General features: G+C 40.2%; 1 protein-coding gene across 1 annotated transcript in view; it reads right to left on the reverse strand.

The window, feature by feature from the left end:
- Positions 1-697: 697 nt before the first annotated feature.
- LOC138060624 (E3 ubiquitin-protein ligase TRAF7-like) overlaps positions 698-20,440 on the reverse strand; it is a 36,668-nt gene continuing 16,925 nt past the window's right edge. Inside the window, exons 11-25 of the mRNA XM_068906463.1 lie at positions 14,245-14,310; positions 13,678-13,759; positions 12,919-12,992; positions 12,226-12,268; positions 11,579-11,631; positions 11,231-11,299; positions 10,215-10,297; positions 9,828-9,867; positions 9,430-9,546; positions 8,490-8,606; positions 7,230-7,349; positions 5,803-5,845; positions 4,636-4,724; positions 2,773-2,892; positions 698-1,753 (exon numbers count right to left, since the gene is read on the reverse strand). Of these exons, the coding sequence (XP_068762564.1) occupies positions 1,742-1,753; positions 2,773-2,892; positions 4,636-4,724; positions 5,803-5,845; positions 7,230-7,349; positions 8,490-8,606; positions 9,430-9,546; positions 9,828-9,867; positions 10,215-10,297; positions 11,231-11,299; positions 11,579-11,631; positions 12,226-12,268; positions 12,919-12,992; positions 13,678-13,759; positions 14,245-14,310 (1,128 nt within the window). The 3' untranslated portion in view covers positions 698-1,741. The remainder of the gene's footprint in view (positions 1,754-2,772; positions 2,893-4,635; positions 4,725-5,802; positions 5,846-7,229; positions 7,350-8,489; positions 8,607-9,429; positions 9,547-9,827; positions 9,868-10,214; positions 10,298-11,230; positions 11,300-11,578; positions 11,632-12,225; positions 12,269-12,918; positions 12,993-13,677; positions 13,760-14,244; positions 14,311-20,440) is intronic.

The raw sequence follows: 20,440 nt of genomic DNA on the forward strand, positions 1-20,440 counted from the left end.
GGTCAGGTCAGGTTACAGGTCAGGTCAGGTGAATAGGGAGAATATTTTTCTGCCGACAAAATTGACTATTTTCACCATCCCATGATGCAATTTTTTTTTGGGGGGGGTGGGTGGGGGTGTAGTTACATTTAAAAAAAACTGTACAAGTTTAATATTTACTGTTAGGACTGTTATCAGGCTTCAGTGAACTGAACATCCATCGTTTTAATGCAAATATTCCCCCTCTCGATCCCAAATAACCAGTATTATGGAAAGGATGAAAAAAGCGAATAACGACAAATATAAATAAAATAAATTATGGCAGCATCCATAAGTCCTGTCATCACGTGTTATATCTTGTGAGCACATGGGTAAAAGCCACAGAAATGGAGGATAAGAGCGAAGCCGAGGACACAACAAGGTAGGAAGCAATTTCCACGTGAAATTCGTTGTTTTCGTTCTGCTGGAACGGATTTAATTGCGTACGTAGAGCCACATTCTGAAGCTTAAAGTAAACAATGCCGCCTTATTCGCGCGGCGGCCACATTGGCCATAGGCAATAGATTTGGCACCCCGAGCCTTGAATTGAAATGTTTGGGGACGAATTTCGGTGGGGCAAAACAAAAGGTTTCAATCCCTCGGGACTCAAAATGACCCGCGCTGTGTGATTATGGCCTATCGCTCCCAAATAATGAACTAAAATGACAAATGTCATGTGTAACTGATATATTAAAATTTTATTTTTCTGCAGCTTTCTATAGAATTAGTTTCTGTTCTGCTAGATTTCATTAGCTTTCGGGTTTCAAGCAGACTACAATAGTTCCGCTTCTCTTCCTCGATTCTTGATGGTGGCTCGCATTCTGAAAGATGGTTGTAGATCTCGTCCAAATCGTGCCCCAGACTTCCGGCGACTAACGTGGCCAAGAGGCTCTGCGACCAGAATGAAATGACGCTTACTTTCAGATCCCTTGCGGTTTCCCGTTTGATCCAATCGGGAACTCGCGTGAATACACCAACTTCTTTGTTTGAATTTTAAATTTTGAACGATTTCGACGACGTAATAAAAAAAGAACTTGGCTACTGAGTCCGTCAAGCCCTAACACTGATCAACAGCTGTTTTATCATCACAAAATTTACTAAATGTCAACTGAGAAAATTGTAGCCTTGCAACCTTGCTTTTACTCTCTTCAAGGACCTTGAGAACGAAGTTGAAAAAAAATTAAAGCAAGGTTACCTCTTTGATTTGGTTGATGTTAAGTTTAAACGATACACCCGTGAGTTTGTTTGAGAAATGCCAATGCTGGCGCTATTTGGTTCAGTTGCATCTCTTGATCGGCCACTTCCTATCACCCCTATTTTTTCAAAGCGAACTTCGGAACAAACCTTAGCGATAGGCATTAGCAACTTTATACCGAGCAAATGGCTGAGGTATTTTGATAATACACGTCCAACAAAACTGATACGATAAGGTTGGAGCTCCAAAATAATTTCGGTAGTTCACAGCCCGGCGTTTCGTTTTCTTTTTTAAATGTTACTTCGGCCTTTGATAAAAGAGAGGAATTAGCCATTATCGGCATTATGTTCTTAATGCCCCGAATTTTTCACATGAGGCGAATTATCTACAACGAATTTATGTCACTAGTCATTTGATTGAAGCTTCATTTCTGTTCTTATTGCAGAGTGGCTCCAAGGCGAGATCAAAGCCGTTGAAAACACGAGTCGCAGGAGCCAATGCACTTCGAAAAGAGAGTTCCAGCTCCCTTTATTGCCATACCTAAGAGAAAAAACAAATGGAAATAAAATTTATTATGAGAAATAGTGCTGTAGGAGATAACCAGTCTCAGTCGAATTACGCCAAGCCCAGGGGAAGCGTTTCCCCAACCCGGAAACACGTTCCACCATAGCTATAAAACTATTGTTGGATCAAAAATGTTAGAATGTGTAGCATGCATGTTTGATGCGTTTGTTCAACATTTTTTGTTGGAAGAATGTTTTGATTTCAGTCAGGACGCAGCTCTTTACAACCTCTAATTTCATTGGATCCCTTTACGACGCAACTCTATTGCTTTTAGGGGTAGGGTCCTCCATTGCTTCTTTTGTATCGTTCTTTGGGTCTATTGTTTTCTGAACCAATCCTGAGAGTCGTTCCGAGAGCTGTGTGGCGGCCCTTTGATTTCGATCAAACGTTTTCTCTAACATAAAACAAATGTTGAAGCGTGTAGCCACCCTGTTCACAACGTTGTATTGCAAAGACCAATCCGAGAACCATGAGTAATCCAAAATGGCGGCGGTGACTAAAGTGACGTGTTTCTAACAATGCCATATGTGAATACAACATTGTCAGAAGCGTTCTTATCATAATGTTGGGACGTGTTCTTCTAAAAGTGTTACAACGTGTAGCCGGGACTTAAAAAGTTATATCACTGAACAGCACCGCGTCTAAGCGAAAAACTACTTGCGCCTTGGTGGTGCACTGTCCACAGGTTAATAGAGGTTTTGTACAGCAGCCATGTTGCATGGCAGGAACAATAGATTCTTCTTCTATGGGAACAAATGTTCTTTCTTATGCAAAACATTTTCATTGTTTCTGCCATGCAACATGGCTGCCGTGCAAAACCTCTAATCTGCATCTCCACCGGACAAACGCCGTTGACAAAATATTCGGTCCACAGTCCACAGAGTTGTTCAACCAACCAACAACTAAAGCCAGGCATCCTCACCTTAGCAATTTGACATTCTACAAAACGTAAGATCATCACTTTACCATCGAACGTGGCAAAAGTCAAACCTCACCTTCACTGTACTATCTACCGCTCCAGAGAAAATTCTGCCTTTCGTAACTGCCAGAGCTGCCACGCTCCCTTGGTGACGGAGAAGGGTCTGAACACAAGTAAAACTTTCCAGGTTCCACACCTGCAGTAGAACAAGAGGATGACTTCCACCGTGAACACTGAATCTGCGTTTACGGATGCTAATCTAATTATTGAAAGTATTCATTGCCGCGATTTATGTATCATTCTTTCCTCATTATTTCTCCCTGAACCACGTCCAATACTGATACAATAGGGAGCTTACGCAAGGAGGGAGACGACGAAGACGCCAAAGAGAACGTCGTCTAAAAATATTTTTTCCCGTCATTGTAATAACTTCGTTATACCTTATTATAGGAAATTAACGCTCGATGAAATTAAGGTATTGGAAATTAACGCGACTTAAATTAACGCGAATTTAATGTACAACGACTTTCGAATAAAGAAAATTAACGCTAAGGAGGAGGTAGAATTTCATAATAAAGGAAATTAACGCGATTAAATACGCGAAATCAAAAGAGAAGATATTGACATCACTTCTGATAGCGACAACGATGAAGATGAACTCGAAATATTGTAAACCCTTGCCCTAGCTTTTGTGAAAGATGAAAAACTAAGGGTAAATGGAAAGAAAGAAAGCTTGTAGTTAATGTTTTTTAGGTGTCAAGAATGTCTGGACAGTTTCCAAAATTGGGGTTAAGATACTGGAAATTAAGAGCGCGGAATTAACGCTGCACTTAATTAACGTCGCGGAAATTAACGCTCAACAAAATTAACGCGACTTAAATTAACGCGAATTTTAACGATTCGCGTTAATTTCATGGAGCGTTAATTTCCTATGATAAGGTAACCCCAATTCGTTCGGAATGGAAAGTGTGCATCAACATTGCAAGAATAAAATTGGCATGAATTGTGTGGTTGTTTGGGGAGAAAATTGAAAATGTCTCGTCATGTTCTCTACACAACTTGAAATTTGGTCAATTCACGTCGTTGGCAGGACGAGGACAGCAAAAAAATGTACCAAAATGAAAAATGCACGTGCACGGCGTGCAGAGCTTTTGTTTTTGCTCATTAGAGCTATTATTTTGTGGCGTTCTCGCAGGCATCATCGTAGGCTCCCTAATCTTTTAAAGGAGTCGTCAGGACTGAACAGATCTTTAAGAATGAAAGAGTCTGCAAGTTGAATTTACAATCCGTACGGACAGTATATGACGATTTGAACGCATCACACAGTCCTTCCAGTGACAGGTCTATACGTACAGAGATTGAAAAATATCAAGCCCCAATTTTACTTTGGGGCAGGGGACTTGAAATTATCGGCCAGCCCTCCCTTGAATTGAATTGAAATAAGACTAGTGTGTTTGTAAGCATGACAACCAACGAACCCAGGTTCTCTTTCTTATATCTTTCATCACTGCGACAAGTTGTGAAAAAACGTTAGAGAGAAAAATCGTAAGTCCGAGACTTTCCGTGCCACCCGCTCCGAAGAAAAGCATTTCAGACATTTTGTTCGATTACGTACACAGATAAATTTCTGTAGTAACGCAATCCACTGCAAATTCTTCATATTTTGTTAGAGTCCAAAAAATCCATTCATCGATAAAAATTCATGCAACAAAAGCGAAACCAAAACTTTCTAAAAGGTGAACGTGAAGGTCCTGCTTTGTCAATATTTCACGTTGCTGTCGGAAATTAAAGAAAACTGAAAGAAAGGATATAGTTTGTCGCAGATTCACTTTACGTGCTGTGGCTACTTTTTAGACCATGTCGCTTGTCGGGATTTACCCTGACAAAGCCTGTGTAGAACCCAACGCATTTCTTTGTGATCCCCGGGGTTTGCACTTACCCTCAGTGATCTGTCATAAGATGCACTAAACAAACGTGTTTGACCAGGAGCACTCAAGACAGCCAGTCCGTACACAGTTCCCACATGACCTACATTCAAAGATCCAAACTTCAAATTCACATTTTTGAAAATAGACTGGCAACCATTAACTTCGCGTCAGGAATAATCTCACGATTGCTCTGAAGACTGTATGCACAATTAATTCACCCCAACGTCAATTGCACTGTATTTTTTTTAATTACCTCTAACTGTATTCGCTTTTTTCACCAATCCCATAATACAGTTCATTTAGGGGCCGGAGGTCATTTGCATCAAAACAATGGATATCCAGTTCACTAAAGCATGATACAGTCTCAAGAGTAAATAACTTGTATTGTTTTTATGCTTAGACCCCCCCAAAACCTATTGCAATACCGGATGGTGAGAATAGCCTCAATAGACCTCTCCCCGTTTAGGGCTTTTCAGAACCACTGGAACAAATGATCGAAACAATGTCAAAAAATCGTTAAGAATCCCAATTAGCGCAAGACAGACCAGTTGGCCATGAACATGCGCAGCTGGTAGTTGAACTGGGTTCATGACGGTCGAGCATCCATGATAACAAGATACATTTCATCGTTCATTTGCTGGGGTTCATTTCACCATATCTTTCACTACAATAGCGAGAATGCCCCATTCACAAATTTCAGTCAGCAGTTAGGCGGGGCAATAGGCCACTTTGGAAAATACCATACTACTCTGTTTGTGCATGGAAAGGTCATCGGTTCGACTGTGCTTGGTGCAGCTGTAGAATTGTCTCTTATCCGCAGAGGTTTTATGCAGAGGTACAAAGACCCAAAGGGCACTGGGGTCTGCATGCGCACGCTTCAATCTGATTACTGACTCAGACTGGATTTTAAACTTTGTTAATCGCCGACTGGTTGCCATCATTTGAACTATTTCTCGTTGCACGATGATATGAAGCGTATTTGAGTATTCCCGTAGCGAAAAATTGCTACATCTTCTCTTGGTATTATAACTCGTGATTCCGATTCCGCCGTGCTGAGTGTGTATAGGCGCGAATCAGGCTACCAACCTATTTCATGCCTGTCCTTTTTCGTTTGAGCCTCTAAGGAGGCGAGATAAGCGCATGCCCGACTCCCGGTTAATCATACCTGCGTTACTTACCATTTAACGTTTCCAAGTGCTTGTGTGAGTTCAAATCGTACACCTGCGTAAAACAACCATCGTTAATCCCGGTCCTCAAGAGACGTACAAGCAACTTACGCAACTCAGTAGCGTTTAGATCATTGAATAGTCAAAAATGTACTTGCTCATGTTCAGATGTGTGTCTTAGGGAGGGAGTGACCGTCCTGCTTTGCCTTTTAATACTTATAACAAATACTTAATCTGATTGACCACTCCCCATAGGGGCTTTTCAGGGCCAATGAAATATCATCATGACAGAACAGAACATTCAACAACAACTGTTAAGAATTCCAACACGCCGGAGGCAAGCTAGTTGACTATTTACAAGTGCAGCTGAGAAGTTGAACCAGGGACTACCAGGAACAAATTCAACGAGTGGTCAGAACGGGTCTTGAACCCGGGATCCCCGGACCTCAAGGCAAACCGCCTTAACCGCTGAACTGCACTGCCTCCTTGATGATTGCTGCAATTTGAAGCCGGGTTAGGAGACACTAATTTCGCTGAACTTAGAAATTTAGTATTGAAAAGGGAACAAAAAGCTGCCTTGCATGCAGTCGCTGTACAGAAACGAGACTTCCCGTGAATTTTGCCCACGGGGTTTGGTTATGGGGAAACTGATGCACTACTTAGTACTTTTTTTTTGGCGTGGTCGACGTACTTGTCGCCATTTTTGCAAGCCTTATTCATCTCTCGGGACGAGAATGACAACAGCGCGTCAAAATTCCCGCGTTTCGAACAGGAAGTGCGCGGTAATTTATCACTTAATTTTCGGTGCGCATTCAGTTTTTCTTAACCGATGAAAAAATTCGAATTTTCTTTTGCAACCAGAGTCACTCGCAACGGTAAGTGAAAGCGAGTGGCTCTGGGGACGAGAATGACCTTCTGTTAGAGTAACAGACAACAATTAACTACAAATTAGGGCGTCACCCAGTGTTGCTTCTGCTTGACCAGGCTTAAAAAAGATTACAAAGAAAGTGCTGAAGAGTTTGTTTTATAACAAAACAAACCCACAAGGCTTTGGGAGGGCGTTCATCTGCATCGAAGAGCACGTTAATAGCTTAAGCAAAAACAAGTAAACAGCACTCCGTGCACGTGCATCATTCACCCTATGCATCTGCATACGCTTTGCACGTGCATTATAGTTTACGCCCTGCACGGGTATTCATCACATTCTGCACGAGGAGCGTTTCTCTGCTATCGTCCAAAAGCAACCGAAAGCGTGAAATAAACAAGCTAAAAATTCCAGCCTTCTTGCATAACGTTTTGACCCTTTTCACAGATAATACATCAACAGTCTAAGCCAGGCTCGAGAAATTCCAACGTAGAGGAAAATCGAAGATAGTCCATTTAACTGTCTACTTTAAATAATCTGAAATCTACAACGCTGAGAATGATTTTGTCCTTACTTGTATTTGGTTTTCGTACGTCCCACAGACTACATACTCCTTTGTGACAGCAAGAGAATAAACGCTGCCGCCTGAAGTCTGCAGGACTCGAACACACTCTAACGTGTCCAAGTCCCAAAGCTGCAACATAAATGAAACACGTTACTGCGACGCTTTCACTTTTACGAGATTCAGGGCATACCATTGGTGGCTTGCATTCAAGTGCTTGAGACCGAGATGACAATGATGTACGGTATAAAATGCTGGATGAACAAAAAGAGTTATATAATGAGAGATTTTTCTTTCCACCAACATGCCGGGGATAGCGTAACATGAAAGCACTTATAATGCGAGGCAGCGTGGTCTAAATTGCTACTGTGACCAAAAAAAGGCTTTGGATAAAAATCAAAGCTCAAAATTTTACCAGTCAGGTGTTAAGCGAACACGCTTTCAAACTCCGAAGAAAAAAAGAAACTGATTTTTTAATCATAGTAGCACTTTAAAGCATTGGATTTGCTTACAAAAGAACACATTTTTGGCCGCCATTTATGCATTCGGTCTATTTTCGAGCAAATCTCCAGGCATAAATAGTGCAGATTAGTTCTTAACACTTCAAACGGCATCCTTGGGAGGGAGCATGAAACCACTACTTTACGTCTCCTTTTGGCCCTAAAGTTGTTTGTTATGTATTTGTCATAAAGTGTCCCACAAGCCTGTGGCAGATCTATTCTAGTCACAACTGTTGCGCCAGGTTCAAAATCCGGAGCAGTGGTTGGATTTTTTTTCAATCGACGTCCGGATTGAATTGCTTCTTTTTTTTTCCCAGATTACCAAAAGATGAGTGCCTGTGAACTGGCTTGAAAGCTAAGTGAGGTTTCACTACGAGCAAGCATTTATATAGCGCTTTTTTTCCGTGAGACCAAAAACTGAAAACAACCAACAACGGCTTGTGGATTGCTTCCATGACGGCATGAATGATGGGCGTCACAATCGTCTTAACATTACATGGACGATTCGCAGAAGTCCCCGATCTGAAAGACCTCCGTGCCCCGTGTGTGGGTTCTTCAGCCTACTTTACATGTTATTTCTTGCATATATACGATAACATTCAAGAGCCATTGCTTAGGTGGTTGAATTTCTACTGGTTGAACCCTTGTTAGGCTTTCGCGCACCCACTACAACCATTGTGCACATATATGGATGCTACTATGTCACTTGATAAATAAAACAATTACACAATAGACAAATTCGTGGCTAAACATGCCCTTTCTATAAATGTACCTTAATGGTTTGGTAGGAACCACTGAAGAGGTGTCTTTCTGACGCCACCAATGCGCGCACCCAGTGATTAAGACCCGTCAGTTCCTGCATCAGCTCCATGGTCTGAAGATTCCAAACCTATCAACAGTAAAACGATCAGGATTAGAAAACGGTTTGATATGACGTTCAGAAATATGAGAGCAACCGGAAAATTGTATTCCATTGAAATATGAGCTAAGAGCTGTGCAATTAGGGTACCATCATTTATTTTGTTATTCCAACATTCGGGAATCTGTGTCTGAATTTCTATAGGGTTTCCTTCAGCTACTGTCTAAATAACGTTCATAACTGCAATTTTATGTTCATATTCACGTCGTCTTCGCGTTTATTATAAACTCACAAAAAACAACAAACTTCCATTTGGCTTGACAACAAAATTGGTAGAGCACTTAGCGGGCGAACGCAGACGTATTTCCGGCGGTCGTTTCCGCCGGAAATACGTCTGCGTTCGCAGGCTATAGAGCACTCCACGACACCACCAGTATCACAGTGGTCATGGATTCAACTTCCGTTCAAGTCTGGATTTCGTTCCTGCTTAAGTAACGTTCAAAACTACGGTGCTCTAAAACCTTGCCATGTTTCTTTCCCCAGTTCAAAACAATGTATTTTACATTTATATAGTCTCTTCATATTCACTCAGCCACTCTACCCTCTTAGAATGCTGGACAGACAAACAACAATACCCAGTATACATGTAAATTTAGCTCGCGGGAATCAACCAACAGTCAGGGTCTTTGAAATAACTGACGAGAAAGTGCTGCCTCTGTGGTGACATCTGCAAATGGTTAGACTATCCATTCTTCTCGGATAAGGACGATGAACCGTAGATTCCGTCTCACAACCCCTCAGTATTCATAACCCTGTGGGACGTTTGAATTCCGTGTTCAATTCGTATAGATACCTTTATTTTCTTGAGAGAACCACTGAAGAGCATGTTTCTTTTTGTAACCAGGGTACAGACCGGATTCTCGTGACCACGAATCGAATCGAGCAGCTCGAGAGCTTCGAGACACCACACCTGACAGAATAAGAAATAAAATTAAGGCTGGCCCTAGCGAGGAACTGCTTCTTCACGCGCTTCATCTGAGTATCCTTCTATTTTAAGTTTTAACGACACCGCCACACTCTTTAACAGCATGCACGATTGTTTATATCAATGATTTGCCTAGACGTTGCAATTGACCTGTTTTTTACGCCATCAACATGACGGCGTATCGCAACAATATTATATTTATCCGTGTCTCTAGACATTTTTTTTATCGTGGTTGCAAGTTATGGATAGGTTTGCCTTATACCTACATTTATTGTACAATCTGCAGATCCACTGTAAAGCTTTTTGCTGCAAGAAAGAGAGAAAAATGCATTTTAACTCGGTGGTTCCGAGCGCGGAAGAGAAACAGCACCTGAGGGGAATGGATGAACTTGTAAACACTGTTGCGGACAAGAAATCTTGCTTCTCACGCGCAAAAAATAGTTAAATATAAGGTCAACAAACATTTTGCTTCCCGCGGGCGCAAACTTTCCGAAACAAACATTTCCAGTTCATTTCCACCTGAGCATCAAGCCAAAAAGACAATGTTTCTTGCTTCAGTCATGGTCAAAAGTAAATAATGTAACCCCAAAAGTGAATCCTGATAGGTCAGAGAATACATCTTAGATGCCTATAAAAAGAAACAACTGACATACTCGTGAGTGCACAAGGCCAACACAATTCCACTATGTCCTTCCAGCGTCTTCACACACTTGTATGTCGTCAACGTATCCCACACCTTGTAAAAAAAATATAATGAAATAAACACAACACTGATTTGTTGAATGGCGGTGTTTGACGCGCCGCTAAACGTACCAACCATGCTGCCCAAAAATCAAACGAAAACTTTCGGCTTAACGTTATGCTGTTAAACAATTAAGAGAATCTTGCCTTCTACTGATGTCCTGGCTTGACTTCCAGACCCGGCGGTACATGTGAGTTTAGTTTGTTGGTTGACTGACTTTAGCGCTGGTTTTCACTAGAAACGCCAGCGTAAGCATAAACAACATACGAAGCCGAATGGACCATATTCGTATTCTCAGTATTGGACTGGAACGAGCTTGCAATGGAGGCTAATGCGGGGGAACCTTTTCAAATGCAAATACATTTTAATATATTCCCCCGCATTAGCCTCCATTGCAAGCTAGTTCCAGTCCAATACTGAGAATACGAATACGGTCTATTCACTTGTGGATTGCGGCTTTTGTCCTAAAAAGTTGCGAATTAACAAAACGCTAGTAGAATCATGTATGTTGCGTTTGCTTGTGCTTGTGTCGTACATTTGTATGTGCAACTGACCAGCCTTATTTGGGAAGCAGATGTTTTTTTTCTCATCAACAACCAACATTTTACTGAATTACTTGCGCTGGGCTGCACATGAGCCTGCTGAGACTATCAGCACTCACTATATTATTCTGGTTCAGTTTACGATGGCTCACTGACCTCGCCGTCCTTCGTACGCGAACTGTACATCCGCCACGTTTACTCATATCGCGTAGCCAGCACGTTTAACATTAAACTTAAGGAACAGAGACATTAAATGATCAGTGCACAGTAAAAGGTCCCGGAAAACTACGGAAAAAAAATTTCAGACGTGACCACCTTTTCCCTTATAATATATATGCCACCCGCAAAAGATATTTCCCATTTAATATCGCAGTATGTAACGAACCTTTATTGTCTTGTCAGATGACCCACTAAATAGCCAATCACCATTGGTACATAACGTCCAAACGGGTCCCTTGAGAATGACAGAAAGAAAAAAAGACATGTTTCTACCGACGATGAATCAGAAAAATCTTAGTTTTCGGAACAGAAGTCGAACCTTACACCTTCGGAAAATACACTACTAAGCTGTAGATACGTCCTACATACTTTGCGCGGTGAAACGTCGAATAACGGTTACGGAATTTTCCTTGCAGCAGTTTTTGGGAAGTAGTTTTGCACAACCAAAATCCTCGCTCGGGTAGAGTTATAAACGATGCGCCTAGTGAATATAAATCTTTACACACTCTCTTACCTGGTGACCGACAAATGTACCCTTGCACTTGAATAACGGCTGGATATCAAAAGCTGAAACAAGAAATAGTTGGAAGAACCAAACAACACCCTGAGTGATTTTCTATCGCGCATGGAATGACTTTCTATAGACATTGGAATGAATACATGTTAGCGGGCCCTAAGCGCGGGAAAACAAAACGAAGCAGTTACAACTGATTGGCTGGAACGTTGGCGTGAGCTTACACAACTACGACGACGGCCTCGAGTTCCACTTTTGAAATGCTCTGCAAGTGTCCATGATTTATACTCGTATAAGCGGGATAGAAGCAAAAAGTTCATGGTCCCGTGCTCAAATCCGCAACAAAACGTCAAATACGGTCACTTCGCGTCGTTTTTTTGACGACGACCACAAAGTAATGCAGAAAATTCAAAAGGTACTTGCAGAGCCATCGTGTTCACTCATTAAATCTACTGTATCGTAACGTTCTCGAAGCCTTCCGTTCTGTTGCTGTTGCGAAGCTTCGTTTTAAGCCAATCACCAAAAACTCCATCACGACATTTCTTTTGACACTAAATTGCAAAAGGCTTGCTCGAAGAATACTTTGGAACACTTAAATGTAATTTAATTCCGTTGAATTTCCATAGACCGAAGTTGTGAGAACTTACTTCCTACACCCCAAAGCCGTGCCTCGACATTTGACAAATCGGTCTGTGTGAGAAAACCAAACAAGAGAAAAAGCAAATGAGATAAAGTGACAGGAGACGTGAGCTGAAATGATCAGTTCTGTCCTCTCTGTGATTATGCCGTTGGCGAATTACAGCTCGACATTTGAGATATTTAATAAACGCCTCTTCAGAGGCGAGCAAGAGAGGCTATGCAGAAATCGTGTCAAGCCCAATTACAAGTTTCTGGACTGGTCACTCAGGTCAAACCGGTTAAGGCAACACGCGCATCATATACAGGCGAAAGTCAAAATCGAGCCTTTAGTATGATCTAAGAGTGCGATCAAGACTTGGCCTGGGTTTGAAACTGTCTCCAAGCAACGGCTTGCGCATACTCAAAAAAGACTTAACACGATTTCTGCAGAGTACTTCCTTTGTCGTCGAGTTAAGAAAGGCTCAGCTGGCAGTGTGGGTGGGCAAACGTCAGAATTTGCGTTAAGCCAAAAATAGAAGGACGTTGTTTGTTGTTACCAACAGATGTCGAGCAACTTCCATTTAAGAGAGAGACAAGTTTGAAATAAAGAGTTTCCAAGTTTTTATAACTAGCAATAGTCTGTGGTTTCCCCTTTGCTGTTTCACGCGTAAACGCGAAACTAAATCTCTCTATTTCTATTCTCGTTAATTTTGTACACAAACCTGGATTTGCGAAATGCTTTGTCTCGAGTCCAGCAAATCTGACGACAATTTTGTTTGGCTTTCATCCAACAGATCTGCCGACAATAAACAGGACGCTGGATGAGCTTAAGGTGGCTCAAAGCAATTTCCAGCACTTTCCAAGACGTAGATTTTTCATGGGACATAATTTCTACTCTTTATCAATTGATGCTACAATTATGGTATCAAAATACTGCCCAATCACTAGCGAACACGTTGGTAATATTTTTGTGACACAATAGGTTACCATAGCAATACTATGACCTGCTAAAAACACCCTTAATTTCAGCTTTAAGCGCTTATATTTAAAATTCTGTACATGAGGTTCAGAGTCGTCTTAATTTTTGGAAAAGTTTAGATGGCTCTGAATCCCATGTACAGAGATTCTTTAAACTTTGGCAAAAGTTACATCTTATCCTGCTAATCAAAATTCTGTTATAAGAAAAAAATTCACCTTGCCTTTTTTGAAATATAAGAGCTTAAAGCTGAAATTAAGGGTGTTTTTAGCAGGTCATAGTATTGCTATGGTAACCTATTGTGTCACAAAAATAATACCATCGTGTTCACCAGTGATTGGGCAGTTTTTTGATACCATGATTGTAGCATCAACTGATGAAGAGTGGCTATAATGACACATCAAAATCTAAGTCTTGGAATGTGTTGGAAACTGTTTTGAGCCATCTTAAATAGAGAATAAAAACTTTGAACGGAAAAGAATCTTTTTATGGAAAATGAAGTTACCTATTCGGATATCCACCGTTTTTTCCATCCTGTCCACTCGCTCTGTCAACTTCAAAATCATCGCTTTTAGAAAGACAATTTCCTGAAACAAATTTCAAACTTTTTGCTCAACTGAAACAGCGTTCAGTTACACCAGTCATCTTACTTTAAGATACTCCCGACGGGTTGGCTTAGTAGGGTGTGCATCGAACGATCCTCCGGGAGCTTGTGAGTTCAACTCTGGCGGGACCAATACTCTGGGTCTTTAAATGACTGAGGAGAAAGTACTGCCTTTGTAATAATACCTGCAAATAACTTTCATTTCTTCCGGACAAGGACTATAATATTAACCGTAGGCTGCGTCTAACAACCCTTGTTCATAAACTCTGTGGTTAAAGATCCCTCACACTATTCTAAAACAGATGGGCACGGAGTTCCCAGTGTTGTGGCCCGAATTCTCCAGCAAAATGTAGAAATCTTGGCTGTGATATCTTAAAAAGTTCGTCGTTTATGAGGCCTCGTAAGCAAAACAGCCACAACTCAAAGACGGCTTTGCCTAGTGCCGTAGACGAGATAAGATGATTGTACCTGATCCTTGTCTTTTAGCATCGTTTTGACTTCTTCCATTCTCTTGTCAGTGTGCTGAAGAAATTCCTATTAAGGATAATGGTTATTGGTACATACCCCATGTGTGAATAGTGCTTCTTGTGCAGTATAGACATGATTGGTTGACTGACAAGCGATTTCCACGAACTACTAAAGCAGCCGAGTTAAAACAAAATATCATGGTGGTTATAGAGGTTTTGCAGAGCAGCCATGTTGCATGGCAGGAACAATAGATTCTTTTTCCTATGGGAATAAATGTTCTTTCTAATGCAAAACATTTTCATTGTTCCTGCCATGCAACATGGCTGCCGTGCAAAACCTCTATATTGTAAGAATGACGAATCATGCTGGTTCTGTTTGTTATTCAGCTTGAGTGGTATATACTTAAAAGGAAGATACAAAAGTCGGACCGGATCAACTCAGATCGACGTAAAAAAAAATGATAAGGCCTCCAGAAATCACCCTAGCCCGAATTGCTAACGCAGTCGTCCCGAGTGCCATCTAAATGAGACGGAGGACTTTTCGAAAGCCCACCGCAGTGAAGGAGCCTCAAGTGAACGAACTTCGAAAAGCAAGGCATTGTGGTCACAGGAACAAGGAAATGTGGTTATGCGCAAATGGAGGAATTAGGATGCGCGGCATGATAATTAGAGCCTACGCTGATTTTCATTTCGCTTCTCGTATCCTCAAAATAGTTTACACTGTCACGCAACAAAAAAATAAATTCGAAATAGTTCAACGAGAGAGGCCAAAGAACTTGGAATGTTGTAGTAAACAAATTTTTTAACAACCTCTACAATTCTTTGGTTTGTGCGGTACATCGTTTCTGAGTTTTTTATAGAAGAGTTTCGTGCAACTTTTTAGAGTTTTGCATGGAGACCCATGTGGTCTACTAATATGGCGGCTGCTAATCAATGAAAACATCTGGAGTTCACTTTGTGATGAAAGCTCTTACTTTGATAAAATACATGTGTATGAACATATCTCCAAATGTACTCAAACTAAAAGCTCCAACTGCTGAGATTCATAGGGATAGACTCATTAATTTTTTTAAACCAAAGAGCTTTGTATCATGGTATCAAGCAAGGTGACAATTTGGAGATTCAAAATGCTGTGAGAGGTCACGGAACTGGAAACTTGAAAGACTTTTTATTATTCAACTTCCTTTAGATAAAAATTCAGAAGACCTTGCAATTTTGATTTAATAATTTGATGACGTCACTGTGAAAACCATGTATTGTTTTCTTTCTTCTATCGGGTGGGGTCCAGAAGGAGGTCCAGTTTTGTACCATCCCTGCTCAAGATGAACAAGACCTATTAAAATCTCCCTTCAATTCCACACATAACTCTCGCTTTCCCTTGGCAGCATTTCCACCATTTACATGCAACATAAGGAAAGTCTGCAATTCGAGGAAGTGCACTATTTCACAAACCCCCGGCACTATAACTTTCATTGTACTTCAGCTGATAGTTAATGTCACTTAAATTAACCATAACAGGCAAATCTGACAAAAATAGAAGTCGGATCAACAATTCCTGGACCTGGGTTTGTTTGTATGTCAGATGATTCATTTGCGACATTCCATAAATGTGAACCAAACTTTTCAATACTGGCAAATATATGGCCTCTAAGTAAAACAAAAGTAAAAGAGAACACCAGAATTTCCCCTTGAAGCATCCTCGAAATTCCTTTGCCACCAAATAAACACAATGCATGCCAATGACTAACCTGTATTGTTGTAAACTATTCCCCATTTTCACTTCGTGGCATGCCTTACTGATACTAATAACGGTACGTAGTTTTAAGGACAGCTCAAATTGCTAAAGGTCGGTTCAGTTTTTCTCAGGTATTCTCAGTTTTGCACAAAGTAATTCTCAAAGTTGCTCAAAGGTTCTCAAAGCTTATCCTAACCTGGCCCTAACTTTTCTCTAGGCTTAATTCAGCTCCAAAACGAGTTTTTCTTCAATTCACTCTTTTTACATTTTGGTCCATTTTTCTCTGCCATTTTGCTCTAACTGAGAACGATATGTACTGATCAAATCTGAGTTTGTGTGAAGAAAATAATCACCACACGATAAAGTTTGACTTTCCTCTTCTACACTTCTTATGTCGTTTATTCAATTGAATCAGTCCTGGATAGTTGGGAAACAATTCCCGGAAAAAAAGTCAAAAAACGAGGAAAAGTCGAGAAATAATTAGAATAATAACTATTAATACCCACGGTTTACAGCAAAAGTGTTTAGCTGATGTATTTAAGCGAATTTGTAAAGCTGGCCATCATGTCTCAGTTAGCCTTGTTTTCGATATGTTACAACATCTCTGAAAGATTTCTGTATTAATACAAAACCCAAGGTAAATCAAACTGACTAACATACATGAATTACCTGGTCAAATTTCGTGACTAACATACATGAAGTACCTGGTCAAATTTCGTGACTAACATACATGAGGTACCTGGTCAAATTATCTTCCAGAACAATCTAGCAATTAGTGGGTTACAATTTCCTTATCAAAAGCCAGTAATTGGTGGGGTTTACAACAAATTAAACATTAAAAGGAATTTGCGGTTTACAGGGATCCTATTACAATATTGTAATCTGTTGCCCCTTATAAGACTCCAATAATTTATAGTTTACAGTTTTCCTGTTCCTCACAGTACAATAATTTTGGGGTTAAGACTTTATTACAAAAACAGTAATCTGTAGGTTGCAAAATATTATTGTTACAATCCAGTTGTTTGTGGGTTTCATTGCAATCACAAATGACACCAAGTCCAGCAATCAAACCCGGCGATCTCGCCACCAGTCTAGCACTATTGAATTAACCAGTACTTACAGAGTTTTTATTTTGTCACATTGTAGATGCGACTTTCCAATCTAACTGAAGGGCAACCACTTGCCAAAAAGAAATGTGGGACAATGGAATGGCTACGATACCACAGTCAACAAAGAAAATAAGAGACTCGGTTGCCTCCATTGCTAACGTTAAATGAAAAACTATTAAATTCACTATTTCAGAGTTCTTTTTTTAAGAATCATACCTTGACCTTTCTCTCATTTGAGAATCTCACTTTTGAAGAAAGAATAAATACGGGAATTAAAACAACCAGACGGATTGTTCATCCGCACATTTTTTTTACGACGCATAAAAATAAATCATTTGCATCAGCAGAGTAATGCGTTTTGTTATATTTTTTTAGCTTGAGACACATGCGTGTAAGACTGAATGTGGGTCTTCGAAGGTAGATAGTCTTATATGAAAATGAAAATTTTTAAACATGATAGACGTAGAAAGAAATAGGGCTCTGACTTGAGGTTGTCTAAGAGCTCGTGTTCTTTATAATTATTTCAAGATTTCATTATATTACTAACTAGCTTAAATTAGGCTTATTATGGAATGACTATTGTTCTAACCTCTGATCGACTCCCATAACGGCACTTACGGTAAAGATAAAGATTAAAATAAGATGAAATGAAAACTACATACGATTGTGAAAATTGTAGGGACAATTTTCAAATTTAATTCTTTAGTGTAAATTTCATCGTCTCTATTCAAAAACTCTGTGCGTATCATAAAATGCTACTGTGCTCTTTATGGAAAACACACAAGTAAATATGAAATTTAGTACTATTTTCGAGAAAGTGCCATTGAAATTATCACGATTTCCTTGTTTCCGATTTGTTTAACAGTGCTTTCCGTTTTGTTAGTTAGCTCAGAACTGACAAGATTGCACTGAGATGGAAAGGGAATTGCGGACGTATAAAAAGACTGAGGATAATGCGGCTTACCAGAGACGAGACGTGATGATAAAGAGGGGTTCCATGAGCATTGCGGACGTTGACACAAACTGTAAAGAAGAAGCAGATCTCCTTTCAAGGAAATTCAAAGCGCATCCAGAAAATTGCTGTGCATCTTCTATCCAGACTGCGATTTACTTCAGAGAGTTCGATTCAGTGGTATGTGTTCTTTCATCTATTTTTTTTTTGCCCTCGAACAGTAATAATATGAGCAAATATTAAGTGTCTGATTCCAACCTAACAGTCCTGTGAAATATTGATGTCTCACAACGTTGTGTGTAACTCATTTGTATTTCGTTGTCACATATCTTTTCATTCATTTTTTTGTTACGCAAGATCGGATGAAAAAGTTGGATCAACTTGGTTGCCCATCGGAGGTTTCATCGACCACACGTTCAGATGTTTTGAGCCTGCAATTTTTTGTTCACTGCTTTACGTGCATCCACTTATTACGGGACATCACACTTTTAATCGGGGAAAATTGTAACCCACAAATTATTGTTACGTTCTTACTCACTTCGTTCAAACCAGGGCTTGACACTAACGGTAGCCAACTAGCCACAGGCTAGTAAAATTTCAGTTTTGGCTAGTAGATTTTGAGCTTCCACTAGCCATTGGGGCTAGTAAATATTGTGAAGCAGTGGAGTTCTGGACAAGACCAAAAATGAAAATTATTTGTTATCGATAAGGCAAAAGGAGAGAATAGAAACTAACAACAGAAACTGTGAGCGGATTCTATGCAATTTACTGCCTTAAAAAATGATAAGTTGGAAAAAAAAACTGAAGAGAAAACCAACGCGGATTACACTTTCCCCAAGCCACGTTACGAACCATTTATCATGTGTGAAATCATGCGGAAATCCTCGGCTGCTGTTTCCATATGCCTGTAACTCGGTCGCAAACAATCGCAAGCACCGTCAAAGAGCTTGATCACAAACAGTTTGCGTAAATGGAAATACCTTAAACATTCATCCCCGACCAATCGCCGATGATCGCAAACAAGACGCAAGAGATAGAAATTTCTATCGTTACGTCTTGTTAGCGACAAGTAGCAATGCAAAACGAGGAAACAACGATATGGAAACAATCGTAAACTGTTTCTGATTGTTTGCGATCAATCGACGATATTTTTGTGCATGTGATACGTTTTGACGAATTAGAGGCAAGTATAAGTAATGAAAATGGCGTCCGAGTACGATTGTGGCAAGGAGGATACTCCTCAAAACATTGTGAATTTAATGAATATCTTGGGGAATACCGCGCTAAATATACCTGTATCAGAAAGAGCCAGTTCCTACAGTATAATTTGATACTGGCTAAGTTGCAGCCGTTGCTGCTCCTCGAAAATGCATCAGACCCAGAATCGGTGACGTCTTTTGACACTTCCTCTCTGCCTTCTTCTTAATTCTGCTTCTATTTTTGCGCCGTTTTCTTACGATGTCACGAGATAAGTTACGTAAAGCAATCACGCATATTGAAAACAGGATCGCAAGCACAAACACAAGAAGCGTCAGTGTTTGCAATCTAGCCAACGCAAACTGTTTGCGACGTTATTACGTGTATATGGAAAGAGGTCACGTACTTGTTTAGAAATCGAATCCAGATATAATTTATTTCAAACTTAAAAAAACGAAGGAGATAATGTGGAGCGACTTATCTCGTTTACCAGGGATGGTGAATCTCACATACGAGAGAAAACTTGCTTGCGAGCACGGTGGCCGCGGAATATAAAGGACGGTGCCTACTAATTCAAAGGTATTTTTGCTCGGTTTACTGACTATGCGGGAAAAGCAGATCTCAATAAGTGTTATTGAAATCCAAAAAGAAAATTGGGGGTAACCACGCATTTTTGGAAGATAATTAATCAACAATATTGTAAAAACTTTAAAAGCTTAATTATCTTGCGTGGTTACCCCCAATTTTCTTTTTGGATATCAAGAGCACTGGCTAAGTTCTGCTTTCTCTGCATAGTTTTGGACCGCGCAAAAATATCCCTGTATTAATAAGCCGAGTATCTCGAGATGCGCAGAACGTTTGCGCAATAGCAATAGTAGGCACCGTCCTTAATTGACTCCGAAAACCATTCAAGCATAAATCGCACGGATTGCTGTTTGAAACTATTAAAAAGAAAATCTCATTTAAGGGCAAGCCTGTCCTTTCGAATTTCTTTTATATCTAATTTAAGATTTTTCCCACATTCTGCTGCTTTTGTGCTTTGAATATCCCTTTCAGGACAATTTCAATCGCAAATAGCTCTAATCAAAAGAACAGCCTTTCCAGTCTTCCAAACGAGCATACTCCAGTGCATTTGTGAGTTGCAAAGTTTTCGCAACGGTTCTGTGAAAATTGACCTAAGGCCACGAAAACTTTGCTTTCGTGA

Source organism: Montipora capricornis, chromosome 8 (assembly GCF_036669925.1).
Source record: "Montipora capricornis isolate CH-2021 chromosome 8, ASM3666992v2, whole genome shotgun sequence".
Taxonomy (NCBI): Eukaryota; Metazoa; Cnidaria; class Anthozoa; order Scleractinia; family Acroporidae; genus Montipora; species Montipora capricornis.